Here is a 21961-nt window from a genome sequence, read left to right as displayed (position 1 = left end):
TTATAATTTTCTTTTTTAATGTAATCAGTAGGAAAGTCGACTTCTGCTCAGAACAGTCTTCTTTAAAACTACAAGATGCTGAAAATAAAGTTGGAATACTTGATCTTAAAAAAATCCTGGATGTTTTATCATATTATTATTTTAGTTTTTTTCCATCTCATTTGGTCAAGTTAACAATGCAAAGGAAGACCAAAGGTGCAAATAATAATAATAATAATAGGAATAACAACAATAATAAAACATGATAATCTTTTCAAATGCATTTGATAATGCAGAAATGCTACAATAACGATAGTATATACTGGAACTGCAAAATGCATTTTATGTTATTTTAAAAAAACAATCTTAAACAAACCCCAGAAAATCATGGACCTTATGTTTACAAGGTTAGCAACACATAAGATATTCCATGTTTGCAGATATAGATATTGCAGTTTTAGTTCATGGATCCATCTCTCACTTAGCACAGTGAGAGCTGGCTCTATTTCCTTACTGTAACCTGCAAAATTAATCTTAATTTCTTTCTTCTCTAGAGCTGTTAAGGATAGTACATGCTGTTGAATTATATTTATTTGTTCAGGGTTCTAAAATATATCTGCAGATGATACCCTGTAAAAAAACCCACAAAACTAATAAATTGAATTTTTATTTACCATTTCTTGTAGACAGATTTTAGCAGTTTGAAATACAAATAATTCTATACTGGATAACTTTGCTTGAAGATAGCAAAGCCTGCTCTAATCTATGTCCTATCTGTCTATACCATAATCTATCCTGCTCTAAAATCTATGTTTAGCTCCCAAAGAAGCTGTCAGAATATGGAAAAATACCTGCATATATCAGTTTGGCACTAGTATTTCAAAGAAAGGAAATACAGTGGGTGTTACTGTGTTGTCTGTAGTACTTGACCTGCTTGAAACAATACCTTTGAGCAAATAAAAGTACACAGTTTTGAATTAAATTTAGTTAGAGTGTATCTATACTAGTCGGACATTATCTATAAAGGTATTTTAGAGGAACAAAATCTGTGCCAGGATTGACCGGACCAGTTGATCTGGAAAAACGCATCAACAGCTGAAGAGGCTGTTGTGCATATATTCAAGGTTCTTATGAATTAAGTTGTGCTAGATGGACCTTGGAGTGAGAATTTTTTCCAATATTAATACTTCTCTGTTTAAAATGAATACTGATTTTCTCCTTCTTTTGGCATACGGACACTTCATTTTGGACTGGAAATAAAGTTGAGAACAGTGCTTCTACAATATACATGAACCCAGCATTCTAGTACATTTTATTAATCTTCACTCAAAAAAAAGGTAGAGATAAAGAATGATTTATTTTCCTATTGTATCCTTGGACAGGTAACCTGATGTAGAAGTTCTCCAACATACACCTGTTTTTTCCTGTCTGCAAACATTGGAAAGATTATTAGCTAATCATATTGTTCTTCTTTTGAGGACATTTTTTATACTGTCTGATGTCTGTATGGTACAATTAGATTAGAAATTTATTTTTTAATCATTAATATCCTGTTTTTCAGAATACAACTTCCTTTACATTCAACAAAAAAATAGCTAGTCATATTTTAGAAACATAAGGTAAAATCATTATATTCGCTCTTGATAGCATAGTCAGTGATTCAGAAGGAATACATTTTGCACTTAACTAGCTCTGGTAGTAACAGAAGAATGGGTAATTTTTTTTKATTTTAATAAAGCCCTAAGCAGTTTTCAGGGAATTAAGTTTTTTTTTACAAATCATCACAAATTGAGAAGTGTTTTGAATTTTTGTGGAAAATTACTAAAACCTTCACTTCCTCCCCTCCCTGCTTCAGAGTTTGAATTGACCAGATACTAATATGAATTTCCAATTAGTTAAAATATCTTGTATCTGTTAAATTGATGGCTTTATAGAGGAAAAAAAGAAAAAAAGACAGCTCTACAAATAAAAATCCTAAATGATTATTTCCTGTTCTTCATCAAGGCCTCCTGGGCTCAAAAGTCCACAGTGTTTTGTGACCTTTTATTATGCATGGTAAATTTGAAAGCAATGTTTCATTCTCATAGTTCCTTTGTGGATTTTCACCAATGTACAATTTATATTGAACTGCTTCCCTCAGTTATTAGACAAGTTTAATTTGTGTTTTATGGACTTTGTTTGACTTTATAGATTTAGAACCAGGGCAGATAACAATATTAATACATGCTTGACACTTTTTATTTTTATAGCTTTGTGCAAACTCTTAACTTGTTTATACTAATAAATCTGCTGTAACATAAGGAAGTATCTCCACCTGGTAGATAGATGGAAAAAAATGAAAATGCAGATGACATATCTGATACCTTCTGGTAAAATCAGAATTAAACTTCGGGAGTGTCTAATTTCTTCTTCTATTCTTCTTCCATTAAAACAATCTTATTTTCAGCTAAAGAGGTGAACTACAAAACTCATTCAGGTATTATTCAGGCATTTTCTTTCAGCATCTCTTTTCAATTTCTTCCTGCTACCAAACATGGATTTCAGTAGAAGGAATGCTTGGCACATGTGGTTAAACAGCGGTCATGTAGGTGTGGGGTAATGATCTGTTTGTATTTAATTTACAACTAACTGAAGATAAATCATAAGAAAATGGCAGGCAGGAGAATCAGACGGGCCATCAGCTGTCTAACCAAGTGACTGACCTAGGGGCATCTTTAAGCTGCCAAAATAACTGTTTATGGAATCTGTCAGAAAGCCAAATCCTGCTGCTGGAAAAAATATCTTCCATAATTTTGCATCTGGGTCCTTTGTATGAACACATAGGATGAGAAAAAGAAAGCAAATACATGGTGAAATGTTTTGAGCTAGTGCCATTCTACATCTATTCTCACTGAAGAAAAATAGCATTTTGCTTCTCTTAACAGCTGTGTAAAACATTAAACACTAATGAAAGACTGGTTTGGGGGGAGAGAAGGTAGAGATAGGAGCTTTGAATTGAACTGAAGTTTAATTTTTTGGTGTTTATATGGTAGCTTGAAATTGAAATGTTGCTTAAAATCCGTCTTTGTTAAATGCCTCTTTGTTAAATGCTGCAATTGGATGCAAAAAATATTTGATCCTATTGATAAAGTTGATATTTCTGTTAGTTTTTTGTAGAAATTTCAGCCTCATCAATACAACAAACTTTTCCTTTAGGATATTGAAAATATTAATGCATCCAAAGTTCCTGTGCATCATCATATTGGAGGAAACCTTTTTTTCTGAAGCCAGTTTATAACTCATTTTGTATTTCATGCTCTTACATATGAGGAATATCAGTCACTTATGCTTGAATGGTAGCCCTTTCCAGAGAAAGTATAACATTTCACTCAGTTTCACTAAATTTTTTCTGCAATGTAAACTTAGAAAAAACTTGTGAGAATGAGAAAAAGCTGCTTGTAAATATTGTCCTTCAAGAAGGCAGTCGGTGGAGACTTACAGTGCCACTTTGAAATGTCTTTTCTGTGGTTGAGGAAGGCAGGGTGTCAACAGCAAAGAGAGAACAGTGTAAATACAAATGCATATGCACTCTTTGGATTGATCACGATACTACATTTTGTATGTATTAATGACTCAGGAGATGATATGGCATGTTTATTAAATGTTGTTGCTGTAAGGACAGAATCATGCTGATTCAACTGCCTTTATTATGTGAAATCTCACTGTATACCACCCATTGGTTAGCATGTAGCTTAGAAAAAACACGGTTCTCTTGTGATCTGTTATTGCCATAGAAAATCTGTTTTGATAGATGTGAAAATTACTCTTTTTCAAGCTTGGCAAAGATATATAGCATGTGGCTAATATGTCTAATCAAAGAATAGAGCAAACAGTGATTTCTAGAAAAGTCAAATGAACTTCTTGAACTACTGGCAAAAAGAAAAAAAAAAGCAACCAACTGAAAATCAAACAAGAAACCCTTAATTTTATGGGCTGTAAGCACGTCACAAAGTTAAATTCAGCAACAGTTCTGTATCTTTTTGAAATTAATTTCTCTGCTTCCAAAACTGATCATGTGTTTTAACATTCTTAGCTACTGACTGAGAATTCAATTGTAGAGAAATTCAACAATTCAGTGCAATAATTACAACAAACAAAATCAATTCCAATTATTTCCACTGAAATTTATACATGCCAAGAAATTTTAGAGTTCTGTGCTTTAGCAGTCCACTTGGCAAGTTTCAGAGCTAAAGTGTTCACTTCTCTTTAGGAAGTTTCCACTATGCTCTGTGCTGCTGTGTAGCAGCAAATGTTGGAGCTTATAGTCAACACTTTACACTTAGAATCTTATTAGCTATCTATATGACTTCCAAGGTAACTTCAAAACAACTTGAATGTCAAATCATTAGAATCTGTATGATGTTCTATTTTTAAGATATAATAACAACACTCCTGTTCCATTTTCCAAATGATTCCTACAGAATATTTTATTCTAGAAGTTACAGTGTTGAAGATTAGCAAGGGCTGTGTACCTTTGGGCTAAGTACACATACACTACTTATCAGAAACAGGCTATGAACATTTTTGAAAAGGTGAAGGCATTCTCTCAGTTGGTGTGTTGATACTCTCGTTAAATATTGAGACTGCATCTTCTGATTTGTTGAAGTTGGATTGCTTGTGGTTGAGATAAAAAAGTTATTGTCTGGATACTGATTAAATTTCTGTCAATTATTTTTATTTCTCACTTTGTGCTAGAGGTACAATCAGTCTCTTGCCAATCTGAGTATAAGAGAAGTGGAAAACCTGGAATTTAGAAATGGTAAGAAGGAAGGTACCAACCCATAAGAATGGGAAAACATGGAACACATGTCCCGTCCCAGTCTTGTGCAAATGTTGCCAAGATTTAGGAAAGTGATTGCCAATAACAAATGGATTTGTGAAAATCCTAATCTACTGATAGCTTGTTCATTAATGGCTGAAGACAAAATTAATTAAATTGTCTGCTGCAAGTTATAATCTAGTTCTCCCTACAAAATAGGGGATCTGTGGAGTTCTGTTATCATCATATTTTGTTTATTCATTGGTACTCCTAACCTGAGAGGAGCATGGTACCATAAAATTTCATCTTCTACAAAGAACTGTTAGCAATATACATGTGATTTCTCATTTACATATAATATAATGAGGATTTCTTGGGGTTCTGCCAAAGCCAATCTTGGGACACCCTTATGCCTGCATATTTGGTGAGCTTTGAATATTTGTCCATAATGAGATAGACAGTGGTACTGCTCAGCTCTTGGCTTCAAAGATTATGCCTTTTGGAAGCGTACCTGATCAATTATGTAAATCTGAATTTACTAACGGCTGCAGTTTTTCATAATGTAGACTGCAATTACATCAATATAGTGGGGACTGTAAGAAATATTGTAGAAAAGTTGCTGCATGTTTGTTGTCCTATTATAACCAAATATAGTTATGCATGCATTTTAAATACCCCATTTTCCCCCTAACGTTCTTAAGAGTCTTCAGGTGTTGACTTCATGAGTATGAAGCAATTCCGAGGTACCAAACAGAAGTAATCAGAGATGTCACTCTGTGCTAACACTGCGGGCCTGAGAGAAATCCCTTAATTTGGGGGCATATCTTGGCTATGCTTTGCCTGAGTGCTGGGACAAGACACAAGTGCATGTCACCCCACTTTTGTGCCATGATTTCTATTGGAAAGAGATACGGGTGCCTCCAAAATGTTAGAAGCCATCACCGCGTGATTTATCTAGTCCGTTGGTCTGCATGCTCCGCGCTCAGGGTGTAAAATGAAGTGTGCGTACCCCAGAGGTTAGATGCAGCCCTGGGAATTCAGTGTTCTGTTACACTGCGCAACAAGTAGAGCGTATAGGGGAGAGAGGGCTGCCTGGAAGAATTTACTGCCTTTTAATCTCAATGCAGGACTACAGAGTGTTCCCTGGAAGTCATTATCACAGCTGCTTCATACGGTATCACAGTTCTGCATCACAGTACAATACTCTGCTATCACTGTTCTGTAATAGTACATTTAGCCCCATGCCTTGCTTCTGGCGCAGCATAATGCATAATGGATCTGATGAAACTTTAAAAAAAAAAAAAAAAAAAAAAGAGCCCCAAAGCCATAGTGTGCGGCTCTTGAAGTTGCAGCACTTCAAGTGAGCAGAGGGGGGGAGGAGGAGACATGGCTGTGCTGACCCTTACAGGTGAATTCTCTGCGTTCGGAAGCATGAAAACTCTCTTACCCAACTTTATGTGTTAAAATAACTGCATTGAAATAATCAGTCTTGCGAGAACCAGTAGGTTGGTGGGATTTTTTTCCAGGATGAAATTGACTTCTGTCATTGTAATGCTTGGTGCATCCTGCTTTTCATATTGCAAATACAGAGATGCAAAGAGTGGGATAGGGCTGAATTTGTCAGTACATACTGCAATATATATATTTTTTTCTTTTCTGGAAAGCAACAACCACTTTAAGACTAAACATGACAAAACAGAATTGGAATTGTTCTTTAAAGATATTTTTCAATTTTGGATATTTATTCATGTAGCATATTCTTATGCTATTACTGAATAATCCTGTGCAATCTTTCTTTAAAATACCTTGAAACAGTAGTGTGCATTTTAAATGTCTACTGAAGATTCACTAATAAGCAACTATGACAATATTTCATCTTAGTTAGGAAAGGTAATTGCAGCTGAAGTTTGCCATGTGTTTCCTTCTCTTTTCATGAAAGGAATAATGCTGCTTTCTTTTCTTGGGGAGGTCAAGAGCCTGAAATAAATTTGTAGCTGACCATCCTTATGCACAATTTAACTACCAAATGTATGACTCTAATCTTGCTTTCTTTGGGCTAAAATGTTGCTTTGGTCTTAATCCCATGTGGAGTCAGTATTTGTGGACTGTTACTTCAGTTTAGAGCCCCGTGCAGATGACAGGTCTCTCAGTCAGTCCCACCAAGAGGGCTGTAAAAGCTAAAATTGTGATGCTGTGGTCCACAGCTAAAATCTTGTTTGATTCCAAACTTGTTTCGATCCCACAAACACTTATACGCATGAATAACTTAAATTTCACACACATGAGTAGGTGTCTGGGCTGCAGTGGGTCTAGCTAAATGAATTTGGTAATTCTGTTTGCAAGGCTGAGCTCGTAAGTTTTAGGGAGACAGACTTCCATGGGGCCATCAGGCTGCCTCGACAGTGCTTAGATATTAGTTTAATCAAAGAACTGTGTGCCATTACCCCAGGATCTGTGTCAAGCTGTGGATTAGATTTATAAAAAAAACTACAAAAGCTCCTGCTGGTTGAAAGATTATGAGTATTTAGCTACATTGCTGTTACAGGCATGAACACATCCTTTTGGTATTTTTGAATTGTAGCAGTGTTACAATTAATTAATTGTGTCCATCCAGTTATAAATTGGACTAAAGTTAGAGACTAAGGTTTTATTAAGCACTACTGATTTTTGTATCCTTATTTCTACTTGATTTTCTTATTCTGTGTTTGAGTGAACTTAAGCTGAATTACGTTTTTCTAAACTAGACTCAAAGAACATGTCAATGAAAGACACTGTAGTTAGTCAAATCCAGGAATGTCTGTTAATCAAGAAAATTCAGGGAACCCCAATAACTATCAGTAACTGTCATTATGTTAAAGCTTTTAATTTCTTGTAACAGAGGGAATAGTGTTGTAAGAACATGAGATAATACACACAAAAAGAAGAAAGGAACTTCTGTTTGCAGAAAGTGCAGGGAAGTTGTTCCCATAATAAGTCATTCTATTAAACAAGAGCCATTATTGCACTCTAGCAATGCAAATGTAAAGCAGAAAGTCTATTAGGAACCAAGCATCATTGTTAGTGTAATATATTGTTAGTATATGTATTTTCCCTTCCCACATACTGTTTTTTTACATTATATACTATCCAGCTAAAGATCAAGATTTGACACTTAAGTAAAAGTATTTTTTTATATTGTTCAAAGCTGACCTCTGCTTTTACAAAAGCTTGATCTGCACTTTTTCATCTGTTTAGAAGCATACATTTTTGGTTAAGAAATTGAAGACAATCTCTTTGTCTTTTTCCTAAGCTAGGGAGGTTGAGATAAAAAAGAATGCCTGCTTTAAAAGTCACACATGGCTGTAATTTAAGATTTTTTTTTACCTCATTGTCCATAAGAGTTGAAAGAAACCTTCAATGAAAGTTTATTAACTAGGCCAGTGCCTGAGGCAATAAAGGTTCATTTATTACCAGTTTCTTGGCTGTTTTTCTTCTTCTATTTTTCGGTTAAACTCATAGCGTAAGATAATACTTCACAAAATTAAACCTTTGACCTTCTGTGGAGTTAAGTCGCCTTTGATTAGATAAAGTAACAATTTATGGTCCAGCATGAGGTTGCACATGAAATGAATAATGCAAGAGACTGAATGAGAACTGAGAATCTATTGCTTTTGAAAAGATGACTGTTATTTAAGAAAGAATGTTCTCTCTTAATTGTATTGTTGTGATGCTGTATGCATTTCAGTAGTATTTTAAACTATTGTTTCAAAGTACAATATAGGGAGGCATTTATGCAGTATACATTGTTTAATTCTGTCACAGTTCCATCAAACAAATAATGAATTCACAAATTACAAAAGCACGTTAAGCTATAATAGTTCGTAATTTATTGTGGTCTTTGAAATACGCTTCATGATTTCACTTTTTACTTTTGAGTACAAAGGAAGGAATCCACCATATAGAACAACTTCAGGAAATATATGTCCATCCGTTCTATAAATGGCATATATTAGCGATAAAATAATTGCATTTACATATTTTTTGCAGCATCATTTAACCTGCCAGAAATAATCTTTGAACATATGAAATCTTAATATTAAATTTTATCTACTTTTAACGAAACAAATCAAGAGGACACTGTTTCTTTCTAGGTCAGTTTTTTTATTTCTGTAACAATTTTATGAATTGCAGGGACACATTATAGGTAAACAGATTTTTAGATTTGAAGGTATGCTGTGGAAATTTAACTCTTTTCCTTGATTATTTTAAATGCAGTGCCCCTACCTCAAAATTCATATTGCAATTTAAGAGTAGTTACAGGAAAAAGGTCTGATTAGTTTTGATGAACAACAGATGGTTTGAGCCTCACATACACTGGTTTTGTCCCAGTGTAACACTGGCAATTTCATTCAGTTGCACTGGTCTAAATTCATATGGCTGAATTGCTCTAAGTATTCTTTCATTAAGAATATTTAGAGTGCAGTTGGTTATTTCACTTTTATTCATATAACTCTTTTAATAATATCACCTTGCTTAAGCTGTTTGAAAATAGACTAGATGAGCAGTTTGCACTGAACCAAGCAAGATGAGCAGGAAAATATAGTTAGATGGTCCAGGCTAGGATTTCTTGTTTATCCCAAAATATCAGGTAACAGAATTTTGGGGGTATAACAATACTGTTGTGTTGGATCAATCCAGGAAGCTTAACAAAAATAAGATTTTGAATCAGATTTGATTTGAAATCAGAAGATTTGAATGAGTCAAATTCCAGGCAGTTGCCTACATTACACATAAAGAGCTCTTCTAATGAAACGTAGTATGTTTTAACAGAACATTATGGTATAGTCTGAAGTCCCCCTTTCTGAAATCCAGCCTATGTAATCAGATCTCTGTCCTCCTGCAGATTGCTTTCCCCTTCTTGTTTTATGTATCGCACTATATAAAACACCTATTAGATCAGAGACTGAGGTTAGGATCCTGTTTCGTTTGAAATAACTGGGCAGCAGCGTAGTAAGTTACCAAAAACTTGTATCTGAACTGCTGGAGCCCCTGGAAGCTGTGCAGTGATCTGCAATGGCCAGGGGCAAGTCCTAAGAGGTAACCCTGCATTTCTTGCTCCGGCAAAGTTTCTCAGATTTTAGTAAGAATTTTGTCCATGGAAGGACTTCAGTGTGAAATCTGGAATTAAATCAAGAAAAGACATGAATTATTTTCAAGTCAGTGCCACTGAAATAAACTATAAGAAAAGGGATTAAGCATTAATTTGAAATAACGAAAGGCATTATTTCAGAATTTAGATGAGATTTGGACTTCCTCCCACACAGTGAATAAAATGTTCCTGAAGAGTCAACTTTCCAGCAAATTAATGAAATGAAGTGTGACTCACTGTTGACAGTCATCTCTTTTAGCTTTCTACCTGATCTGTGATGGCAAAGATATGGTATCTTGAAAATGTTATCAAAGTCCTAAAGAAAAAATTGTGGAAAAAAAAWATATATATATATAAAATTGGTCTTTTTATGTTCTCATATATGTGTGTATGTTATATACAGGTATGTAAAGGAAGGTAATAGTTATATTAAGGAAGTTAATAATTAGTTATTAGAAATAATATTATTAGGAGTGATAATTAGGAATAATAAGTTATTATCAGGAATAGTTATATGACAGAAGTTAGTAATGTTTATTTTCAGACATATTTGCTCCTGCAAAAGTTACACTTACACTGCCTTTGTCCCCCTCCCCCCGCATTTGGATGTGTTATAAGCTGATCATGCCATCAAAACTGATGTCTCTTAAGCAGGGAACCATATTTGTTGGATGGCAGTAGCCCTGTGTGTGACATAATCCCCACCAGTAATTCATACACTTTTGGAAAAATCTGTCATTATATATGGCAGTTCTCTCGAGCATTTTGCTCGAAAAACAGAATTGTTTTCTGAAGCTGCTATTTTTTTTGTCAGTGTTTTCTCTTTCATTCATTCATTTTCAGCACTGGAGACCACACATACTGGGCTAACTTCTGGTCTCATTCTCACCCACGAAATTCTGACTTCAGTAGAGTTATATGGGTGTAAATTAGACGAGAATTTGGCAGGAGAAAGCTTGTGATTATATTTGGCAGAGGCAGCAGGCTCCAACTTTATTAACATAATTAACAGCTACAAACACACCCAACAGGCCAAAGTAATCTAGTGACAGAGAGAGAAGGTCTTTGTAGAAAGGGACCATTCACGCTTTCTTTTGGTGTTCTGCTTCTTGTTCCTGAGTCCCTACTAAGGCTTGGAGAGCTTTCAATTGAGTTATAATTCAAATTCGTACAGCTCCGACAAGACACCTTGAACAGACTTTTGCTGATGAGTCTATAGGAACTGTCAGCAATGCTGAGATTACTTCAGAGCCATGGCTGTTGAATTGAACTTTACTTTCTGATGTTTTGCTTTTTGAATTAAATTGTTGGACTAGATTAATTGCACACAGTAAGAGATTTAAATGAATAGCTTTATAAAGCATTAAAGTTCTAAGTATGTCACATGGGAAAAAAGCTGTAAGGTTTAAATGAATAAATGTATTTAAAGCATAAAATGTCTAGGCTAATTTTTTAATTCCTTTACTAACTTCTTTTATTGAAAAAACATACTTTATTCATCCATCTTAGTTATACTGCTGTGGTTGTGGTAATTTAATATTCCTGCTCTTCACTAATCTTCTGGTTCAACAGAAGTAAACAATAGGTTTCATAATTTAAAAATACGCTCTTCAGAACATGCTTCTAAAGATAAAAAACAAGGCTGTAAACATTTATGACTGAAACAAACTAGATTGTTCAAATACTGCCATGATGTATCATGTATATCAATATGGCACTGATATCAGTTAGAATGCAAACAAGGTTTTAAATGATGTGCCCCTTCATTTCAGCTGGAGAATCCGCTTTACGCCATCTGCCTATCAGATGGTTAGGAACCAGGACTGCGTATTAATGCCACATGTTCGATTTTCTTTCCTCTTGTAATGGTTAGATTCATATTGCTAATAGCTGTGCATGAGCACTGTCGATGAAATTTGTGTGACGGAGTGATGAGATATTTATAAAGCTGCCTGTCTCACTGCATAATCAGCAGGAAGAATGCCAGACATAAACAACTTATCAATTTCAGAATATTAATAACTATCATTGACTTTAAGCCATTGAATATTTTGGCTTGGAAATTTTTTTAACTTCTCAAATAAATATTTGTAAAGAATGAAAACTATCTTAGTGGCTCCTTAGTGTGATTCTTATTATTTCTTCCATTTCAGTTGCCTTTATAGGTGACTTTTTGTCCTCTCATATTTCAAGGTAAAGTGTCTGTAATGAAAAATGTACAGCTTGGAAATTCTTTGGCTACTTAGCAAAAGGGTCAAGTGATATTAAATAATGTTTAGTTCAAATGGCTCTTTTGAACAAGCAGTTTAAAAAACATTCAAGTCAATTTGAGCACAAAAGTTTAGAATTTAAAAATATTCAGCTAGATGTTATTTAGCAGCTGACTAGTCTCTTCTGTTTATATTTGGCAATTTTTGCTGGTAAGATCTTTAGTAAGGCCCTTTGCTAGACAGAAAGTTTTGACTTGTATCATACCACAGTGTAGCACCATGCGTGATCCTGATGCATGGGGTTTTGCATTGCTCTGTCATTACAATCAAGTAGTAACAAGAGAAGTAACGGTAAAGAAAAAACTGCTAGACTGGAATTGCTGTGAGGAGGTGGATTAAGCTACAGTGCTGAGGATTATTACTCACTCAGATTTTTCCCCCACTTTTACCCGTGTTTTCATGTATGAGCCATATATTTCAGATTCATACAGTTCAAATTAATTGCTGTGTAGTAACAAAGTAATCATTTCAATCACTTATGCAGTTGTATGAGATAAGAAGTCAGAAGTTCAATTTCCGATTTTTTATAATTATCATTTATGATCACAAGCATTATTTTGGTATTCAAGAGCTAAGCAATCTGTATTTTATTTTCTTAGTCCCTGTGCAAAGATTATGGCCTCCTCTGGAGAGCAGCATTATGGCCTACTTTAGAGAGAAACACTGAAGTATATATTTTTATATATTTTGTTGCAAAAGAGGGTTTGTATTCTAGCAGTTCTGCAACCAGGTCATTACTCCAGTGAGACATAACATTTATGAGGGGTCTCACAAGTCCAATAGAATATCTGTTTAACATGGTGGTTATTCTAATACTTGGAAGTGCTTAAAAACTGCTGGTCATGCTGTCACGATCAAAAGTTTGAGGCCTGCTGTTGCATTTATTGGTTGTATCCTATTTGAACGTTGCTGTGAAGGGTTGCTCTTTAAAGATAATAGTTTTAGCTTGTCAGCGATGCATATAAGAAAAAGGAAGTATAGGATATTGCATTGTTTAATGAACACAGGATGCAAACCGAAGTTCAGAGGTGCACCATCCCTTTTTCTGTGGCCTAATTTAAGAACTGTAACCAAATTTGTATAATGTATAGCTTCATATCCTTCCTCTAAGATAAAAATATCACTGGAAGCCATCCATGTTATTGTCAATACCTTTTTATGATCAGAACGTGCACATTTTGTAATAGTAGCAAAAGCTAAAATAAAATGAAACCCTCATGTTGATCCACTTTCTGATTTGACTCTTGACTTTTGGCATATCTTCTTGTACTTGAAACAGCAGTTTTGTAAGTAATATTGATCTGACAACGCAGAATGTAATTATCACTTACTTTGTAATTCCAGCGACACTCGGAGGTGTTAGAAGCCTGTTCATGAGGACAGTAGAGAGGCTGGAGTTGTTTGCTAGTCTCTGTGTAGTCATGTAAAGAAATAAGAGAGGGCAAGCTTGGGTCAAGACGTAAGATATTAAAAGACACCTCTTTTGCCACCTCCTTGTCCCCCGGGATGGCAGAGGTGCCTGATGTCCGGCCATCTGCGTTCTCCCCCATGGACGGTCTTCTGCCTCTGCCTCGTGCGAGCACAAAACGTGTCAGTAGTGAACTCATCTTCCATTTAAGGAGGCAAAAGGGACAAGAGGGCCTCAAAAACAGTGGTGTCAGCATTATTTACTTCAGCAGCCTGGGATTGTTTGCTTATTTGGCCTTTCCTGCTAAACTGCACTCTTGTTTTCCTATGCTGGGCAGCAGCCTGGGCCCATTCGAGTAGTAAGTTGTGGAGTTAATTCCTCCTGAGAGGTATAAGACACTTCACACCTCTTGGAGAATGAGTATCTGAAAATCAGACAAGCAGACCCCTTTAAACTAATTACACTGAGTTTTTTTCAAGCCATCTCCACTGTCAGGGCAAGAATCTTGATTGTAAATGATGGAACCTGAGATTCTGCTCTCATCCTGTGGCATCCGAGGTGGAGGGATTGGTAACGTTATTGCATATAACTTATCTGGTTTAGTGCCTTCATTTCCATCTCTGCTCGCTGGGTCAACAGTGTGGGGCAAGCAGAAAGCAGTGACTGCCTTTTCCTAGGCAGCTCTTGTGAAGTTTTGACCCTGACTTCTCTCTGTTAACACCTAGGTTGGTGCAAAGGTATCTGAGGGTATACCTGCACCATCTAGGGACTACAGACATTGAATAAACACTATCGAATTTTGATTGTTGAAGGTATTACTGGGCAATTTCTCTAACTGCTTTTGAAAAGGAGAACCTTTCCCATTTTTGTAAAACATTCTTGTAAGTGGCTGGATGGCAGAAATGTTGTTTGGCAGGAACAGCATTTCGACTTTCTGAAGGTGGCTTTGGGGATAAATGGGTTGCACGCTTTCTCTTAGATAAAGACTTTACTTCCTTGAAGTCTTGGGAAAGTAAAATAAGTATTTTACCTATGTTCTGCATTAATAAACCTTTCCTCTAACAAAGCTTGTTAGAATACCCACGTCTCCTTGACGTTATGTGTAAAATCAGAAAGAAATGGCTGAGTTCTCTCACTTGTTATTCATAAATCAAATGGTCTTTAACATGGCAAACACATTTTACATCCAAAGTTTTTGGGTTTTTTTCTGAGTACATTTATCTACATTTTCACCTTTTCATAGTCAGACACTTCAAGATGTGAATTACAAGCTAAGTTGAATTTCTGAATACGTGTATCTGTAGCTAGTTAGGTGCAATTGTATTATGACTGCAGTGACTGGATACCAAGTTAAGATTTAGGTGAATATATAGAAGTAATTAGCTAAATAAGAGGTAAAGGTTGTGAAGTAAAAACTTGAAAAAGTTGATAATCTCCAAATCAAAGAAGAGGAATACTATTCTATAACATTCTCTTTTAATTATGTAGTAAAGAATGAAGGAAGAGTAACAGTCTTATGCCCTACAACAACAAAGAGTCACAGAATAACGTATATTAAATTTTGTTCATACTTTGTAGGCCTGACAGCAGCAGCTGCAGCAGCAGCAGCTGCCACCAATGCCGCCATAGCAGAAGCAATGAAAGTGAAAAAAATTAAATTGGAAGCTATGTCCAACTATCATGCAAATAATAACCAGCATGGAGCAGACTCTGAAAATGGAGATCTGAATTCAAGTGTTGGTAAGTCTCAGACACAGTATTTTTACATGTCAGTAATGCTCTGATATTTTATTAAAATAGTGATCCTTATGGACTTTCTTCTGAAGTCTTTGATTTTGTGTAAAATATTGCATATTTGTTTTCTGTTTCCTACTGTTTTTAGGTTTATTGTGTAGCTGATCTTTCAATAGCATTCGGCGTTGTTGTTACTATTACAGAAACATTCTTTCCTTTGCAGGTTACTTCTGCAGACGCCAGTTAATATTTTCCATGAAAGAAAGTGGTTTGATTGCTTAGAGTTCATTTTTCAAAGTACAGGTGGGGTGACAGATGATGGTGTCAAAGTGAAATTTAACAATGTCTCCTGCTCAGTGTGCAGGGTATCGACTTAAGGTAATTCAGAACATAAGCTTGAAAGCAAAATATTTCATACTTTCATGTGCCTTGTGACAAAAGGAAAACCTACATACACAATAAATTATTGCCATGCTCTGCAGTTCCTATCATATTTTATTTTAATAAACACATTCTTAAAATGTAGTTAACAGGTTTTTCCATTTCTTAAGCAGCCATCAGCAACTCATGTTCTTTCTCAGAAAGAATTGTTTCAGTATACTTTATTCATTTGTTTGGCCAATTTGCTTTGCTAAAGCATACTTCAAAGCTAGAGTAACTTTTTGTTGTTGTTGATTAAATCTTTAATCATCTGTGTGTGTCTGCTGTAAAATGTTTTGTTATGCCATTTCATTGTATTGGCTCCTTTTATCATGTTGAGACAGTATTAACTCAGCAACAGAAATTCAATGACAAAGAGGTATGTTCAGAAGACTGCAGTCAAGATTGGTGTATATAGGAATAAAATGGCTTAAGATAGGATTTTAAAAAAAATTTCTTTTTTTATTTGTTTACTTGTTAGTTTTTCATCTCCTAAATGCATTTGAAGTTAGTCTTAAAGATCAATAATTATGCATTGTCCTTAACATAAAGAGATATGAGTTTATGAACACTGTTTCTGTATAGTTCAGTAGGTATTGCTAGTCTGTTATATAGAAATAATGATGTGGATTGCAGTTCTAAGAAAAACCTCACCTAGGTACAAACTGTTTTAAACAATAACAATATTTATACGTTACTGCATAAGGTGAAGATCATATTTTTGTTTTGCTTTTAAAGAAAAAGCTGTTAAAAGAAGTGCTCCTCTGGTAGTGAAGAAAAAAAGTGTAGTACTCAGATACCAACACATGCAGTTGCTATAATATTTGTGGAAAAACTGTCCTCTTGGAAGGAAGACCAGAGTGGGTAAAGAGCAGGTGTCTTTGAAATTTGAGAGGAGGAGATGAGTACAAATGAACTGGAAGGACCAGGTGGCCCCTAATATACTGAAAGAAAAGTGAAGTAATGAGAAAGAATAAGGGTATAAATACAAACCATGAGGATAAAGAGACTTTAATAGAACTAGAAGCTAGTTTAGATTTGAATTTAAGACTTAGGTGCATCCATATGTGACATAAAATGTTCAGATCTTGAATTATGGAACTGTTACTCTGCTTGGCAGTCTTGAGGCACTTGTACRTCTATGGCAATGTAAAGTTAACAGATGAGCAACATGTAAACCAAATGAAGTGTTTGTAGGACAATGGATGGAAGGAATATTTTAATTTGAATAAAAAATTTGAATATTTGAATAAAAAAACCCTCAGTATTTTAAAATCATTGTTTGAGACATAACTTAAATAGCTAATCTACTATTAGCTAATCTACAGCTTAATCATTTCGTCTACTTAAGAAAATATATTCAAGTCATTCAAGTTACTTTTTAGTAGTGCAAAGTTGTGAAGTAAGATTATTCACTGTAATTGTCAAAATTTCCTTTTAGCCACCTAAACCTACTTGTACCTGATTTAACTGAATGAAGAATTGAGTTCCTTTTATTCAAAAAATTGAATTTTTCTGAGTACAGTGAATAGTATTCTAATTACTTCCATTCCACCAAGAATGTCTCTGGAAATGCAGTATGTTTGTGCATATGAAATTGAACTATACTGTTCCTATTGAGGTTGTCTTAAAAAAAGAAGTTTGCATTTATCTGTTTCTTTTATGATGGTCCCCGCCTAGTGTCCAGTATAGTTTATGCTTATGGAATCAGAGAAGTAATTACTACTAATATTAATGCCAGGATATTCTTAAGTTTCGTCAGAGTTTATTCTCTACTTACTATTTGAATTTTTGAAAATAAGCATATTATATTATCGTGGCAAAAACCCTTATTTCAAATGTGTTGCTTTGCAGTAGGTGTGTGTGTGCAGTTTTAGTTGCATTTTATTCAAATGTTTACTTATATTTTTTTTCAAATATTATCAAGTCCATATATCATTAATGATTTAAATTATGGGTTTTCAAGCATGAATTTGAAATATTGCCTTACTGAGTGCTGACAGGTGGAAGGAACAAAACAAAAGAAAATAATGTGATCGTAGTTTATATTTTAAATTAGGTTATGTCCCTGACCAAACTGAAGAAAAAAAAAGAGAAAATGTAGGGCGAATCTTAATCAATACATCTCAGCTCATTTGTAACAGGCACTGTGGTACAGTACTGTACATAAAATGATCATACCTTGTTGTTAGCCTTTTCCTATGCCTATGCAAAAGAGTGTAAATAAAGTATGCGTTCTTGAGTTGAATCGTCAGCTTTACCTCCAAATTGTCTTGCTTTTTTGGTTTTAATCAGATGCTTAATGTGACTTATAGAAGTCATTTTTGTAGATGAATGTTGTATAATTATGCAGAGCACTACACAAATTTATTAACTTGGTCCTTTGAAGCAACAGCCAAAAGGTTAGTGAGTGAAGGGAGTTAAAGGAAGCCAATGATACTAATAAGTAATTATTTTATATCCTCAGTTTTGCATGGTAACCTTGAGCTTGCATCCTCCCACCAGAATTATCATTTTAGAAGGGGAAAAAAAAGAAAAAAAAATTACAGAGGAATCAGAGTGAGGTATTAGCACACTGAGTAAAATATATGGCTGCAACGCCTTTCTCCCCCATCCACAATCAATTGGATTCTTTTAGTTTAATATTTACTTGCTAAGATGAGATGCTAGTCTGCATGGTGATAAACAGTCTGCTACTGGCATCTGAAGGTGACCTGTCAGTTCATATGGACAAATCTCCTGCTTACTGAAATGTACAAAATAAATCATTAAAGCAGGCAGGTGCTCATTCCCAGATTTAAATCACCATAGATTTATGATTTGAATTAATGCTTCATTTGGTCATAGAAATAGATGCTGAGACAAATGATATGCAGCGGTTGGGGCTTCCATACTGTAGCCATCCTAATATTGATTACTGAGATGTCTTTGCAATCTCTTGTTTATATCAAGTACTGTCTTGTGACAGCTTGGCTGATATGAGCTACATTGCAGATAAGAAGGAAAAATGTCCTGGGTTCTTTTTAGTGGCAACTCTACATACAACATGCAGGATAGATAAATTACTATTTTTTCGTTTAAAAAATGGATTCCATATGGCAGCAAACAAAACACAATCTTGTTTCTAAGATTATGCTTTTTTTTTTTTTAATTGGAGAATTAAAAGAAAGAGAGTGACAAGGTCAAAATTTAAGTTTCATTGAGGGGTTCTGCTCTTTGTCATATTAACATCTTATGATGATATTGGGATCAGTCATATTTGTCATCTGATACTCCAAAGATATGGATAGGTAGAGCACCTCAATTATTTCCTTGCTGCTTAAGTACTTACTGCCCTGCTATCATACTTATTAACTTGAGGCAGTAAAAGAAAGTAGCCTTTAAAAGTAAATATGTTTAAARTTATTTCTGTGAGCTAGGCTTTTCTATCTATACCTTGGTAAGAAGTAAAGAATAGTCTCTATACTTCTGCTTCCCTAAGATTTTATGTAATGAAAACACTATGCATACAGTCTAGGGAATACTCAAAGGCTTTGTAAAGACCTTTGCCACTTGCTAAAATCTGACTCATAGAACTTGTAAACAACTATCAACAATAGTAAATTACTTGCTTAGTAGGAAATGAGTTCATATCTATTCAAAATGTGATCTCAAAACAGATGTCCCAAGAAAATGTCATTGTTTAAACTACATTCATACAAAAAAAAAGCTATTATTTCTTTAAGGAAGTGAAGCAATCATAAAGACTTTGGTGTTCTCGATTTCTAAACACAGTTAGGAAATACAAGGCAACATTTTACACTTGGCTAGCACATTAATCTATAAACAACCACAAAATGTTTTGAAAATTAAGAGGCTTTCTTGACATGTTAGGTTTCCTATTCATCCACATTACCTTGCAACACTTAAAATTATGAGACAAACGTGAGGTATCCTGTGGTCTGTTATGCAAAACTAATGGTTGCTTGCTTACTTTTATTCTTTTTTTTTTTTTTTTTAATCCAGAATCAGAGATAAAAAAGATTTAGGTTAAATTATTTTTCTCCGGTGACCTCCCCCAGTAATAGAACAGTACCAAATGCAGTCATTTCCTTTTTCTAAACACACATGTCTATTTTGAAGGAAAGAATTACTTTTACAGTTTCAGGAAAAAGTCTTGGAGACCTTGAGAAAGCAAATAAAAGGAAACGGAGAATGCAGGCCACTGAGCACAGCTCTGCAGTTGCACATCTGATTCTCTGCCTTGGCAATGTTAATGAACCTCAAATCCTCCCTATAATTAGATGAGGGAATTGCTTATATTTTCAAACAGATGATGCTGCTATAATGAAACGATTGACAGGGAACTTAAGACTGTCTACAGTAGTCATTTGGTTTCCGGGTTTTTCTTTTTCTTTCTTTCTTTTTTTTTTTTTTAAGTGTAAAAAGAAGATTGGCTGTAGATACAGGTCCTGGGAGAGGTAGTAATTTACATAGAATGCTATGACAGGTGTCTTTGTATAGCAAGGAAATAAAATGGAAGAGAGAGAAATGATCGGCAGGTACAGCAGTTTTTCTGGGAGGGGGTGTCCTGTGCTTATTCTGCTTGGGTTCTTTAAAAGGGGCCGAGACTCAAGAGATGAATCCGGATTGAGTGCACAGCTGTAACTGCTGATGAGCTAATTGCTCCTTATCTCTCAGCCCCATTCATCTTCATTTTTTACCAATTACTGAGAATTATCTGTGTTCTCAGTTGGATATGAGAGTTAATCCTTTTTGGTTAAGCTGGCAGTACTGTGAGCAGATTCCAAATCATAGGGYGAAAAAGCCAGAGCAAGCTTGTTCTAAAACTCTCTCCAGTTCAATGACAGTATCACTAGTTCATAAGAGTTTTGCTATTGTTTAACAGATTAAACACTGACAGATTTTTTTTTTACTTTAGTTATTTTTATTATGTGTATTTCTGTTAGTGTAAACTGTTAGTGTAAATTCCTAGGTGGATGAATGTGATCCCTTTCCAAAAACACTAAAGATGTAAGATGAAAATAAGACAAACAATAACTTCAGACTCAAAGTATTATTCACAATATTTCTGTGTTTATTGTATGATACATAACACTTCTTTTAGCACTGAAACTTTTAAAGACAAGACCATACATGTAACTTCAGCATCGTGGGACATAAGACAAATGCTTGTCAGTAATATGTATCTATTTCTGTAAATGTCTTTGAGATCTGTGGATGAAAAGTGTTGCGTAGGTTATAGCAAAGGCATAGTCACATAGCCTTAAGGACAAATGTGGTTTGTTGAGCACATCGTATTTCAAGCTAAAGGAATGCCTTCATAAAACAGTGCTTTGGGAATGCGCAGAATACCAGAACAGATAATTTGGTTATAGTCAGGTCACTTAACTTTGTTTTGGAATTTTACTTGTCTTTATGGTAGCACAGGGAAAAAAAAAAATCTTGAATTTCCTGACTAAAACGTTATGTTAGTGTGTCAACTGAGAATGTAAATGGAGTTCATACTATTGCAGGATCTGCTTCTCTAGCCTTTAATTGTGATTGTTAAATTTGCTAAACAAGGCAATGAATTGGGTGTTATGATCAGAATACCAGTTAGTGAATTAAGGGAGTTATTAGCAAAGATTCAGCATTTCATGTTGGACAGTCAGTTGTGGTATAATGAAGAGTCCCTGATCTAGATTAAATCCTCGCTGTGGGATTCATTTGAAGAAATGTAGACATTTGCATCTGTGTTAGTCACCTTAAACTCTCTTTAGACTCAACAGGCAGAAATGGGCATTTGTAGGGGTGATCCATCTCATCCTAAAGCAGGTGGCAAAAATAAGTCAGATAAATTGCACCTAAAAGTTCTTATTCTTCTCCATTGACTACAAAGGGAGCTTAAAGGAACGAGCTTGAATGTCTACATTGTAGATACGTAAAGTTAAATGAATGAATCTCGTTGTCAGTGCTAACAATTAAGATTTTCTGGAATAAGATGTGAATGAGTGAACAATTCTTTTCCAAGGCAGTGATACAGTAATGACAAAATAGTGCCTGAGACTGAGTAAAATGAAAAAGAAGAAAAGTCTGCTCTTCAAAAACAGCAGGTGAGAAGTTTAGGTATTCACCCAGAAAACTATTTGTAAATTAACATTATACTTTCAAGTTTGTTCTGGTTTTGTGTAGGTATATAATTTCTAAAAAACCTCGTTTTACCTATGTGAAGCATACTGAGA

The 21961-nt window shown here is 34.8% G+C and overlaps 1 protein-coding gene across 1 annotated transcript in view; it reads left to right on the top strand.

The window, feature by feature from the left end:
- The window catches only part of DACH1 (dachshund family transcription factor 1), a 179810-nt gene that overhangs the window by 26290 nt on the left and 131559 nt on the right, over positions 1–21961 (top strand). The window contains exon 3 of the mRNA XM_026061966.1: positions 15162–15323. Within this exon, the coding sequence (XP_025917751.1) occupies positions 15162–15323 (162 nt within the window). The remainder of the gene's footprint in view (positions 1–15161; positions 15324–21961) is intronic.

The sequence above is a fragment of the Apteryx rowi genome, unplaced genomic scaffold (genome assembly GCF_003343035.1).
Source record: "Apteryx rowi isolate R43461 unplaced genomic scaffold, aptRow1 scaffold_189, whole genome shotgun sequence".
Classification (NCBI taxonomy): domain Eukaryota; kingdom Metazoa; phylum Chordata; class Aves; order Apterygiformes; family Apterygidae; genus Apteryx; species Apteryx rowi.
Note: the sequence above shows the minus strand (reverse complement) of the source record. Positions and strands in the feature narration are given on the sequence as shown.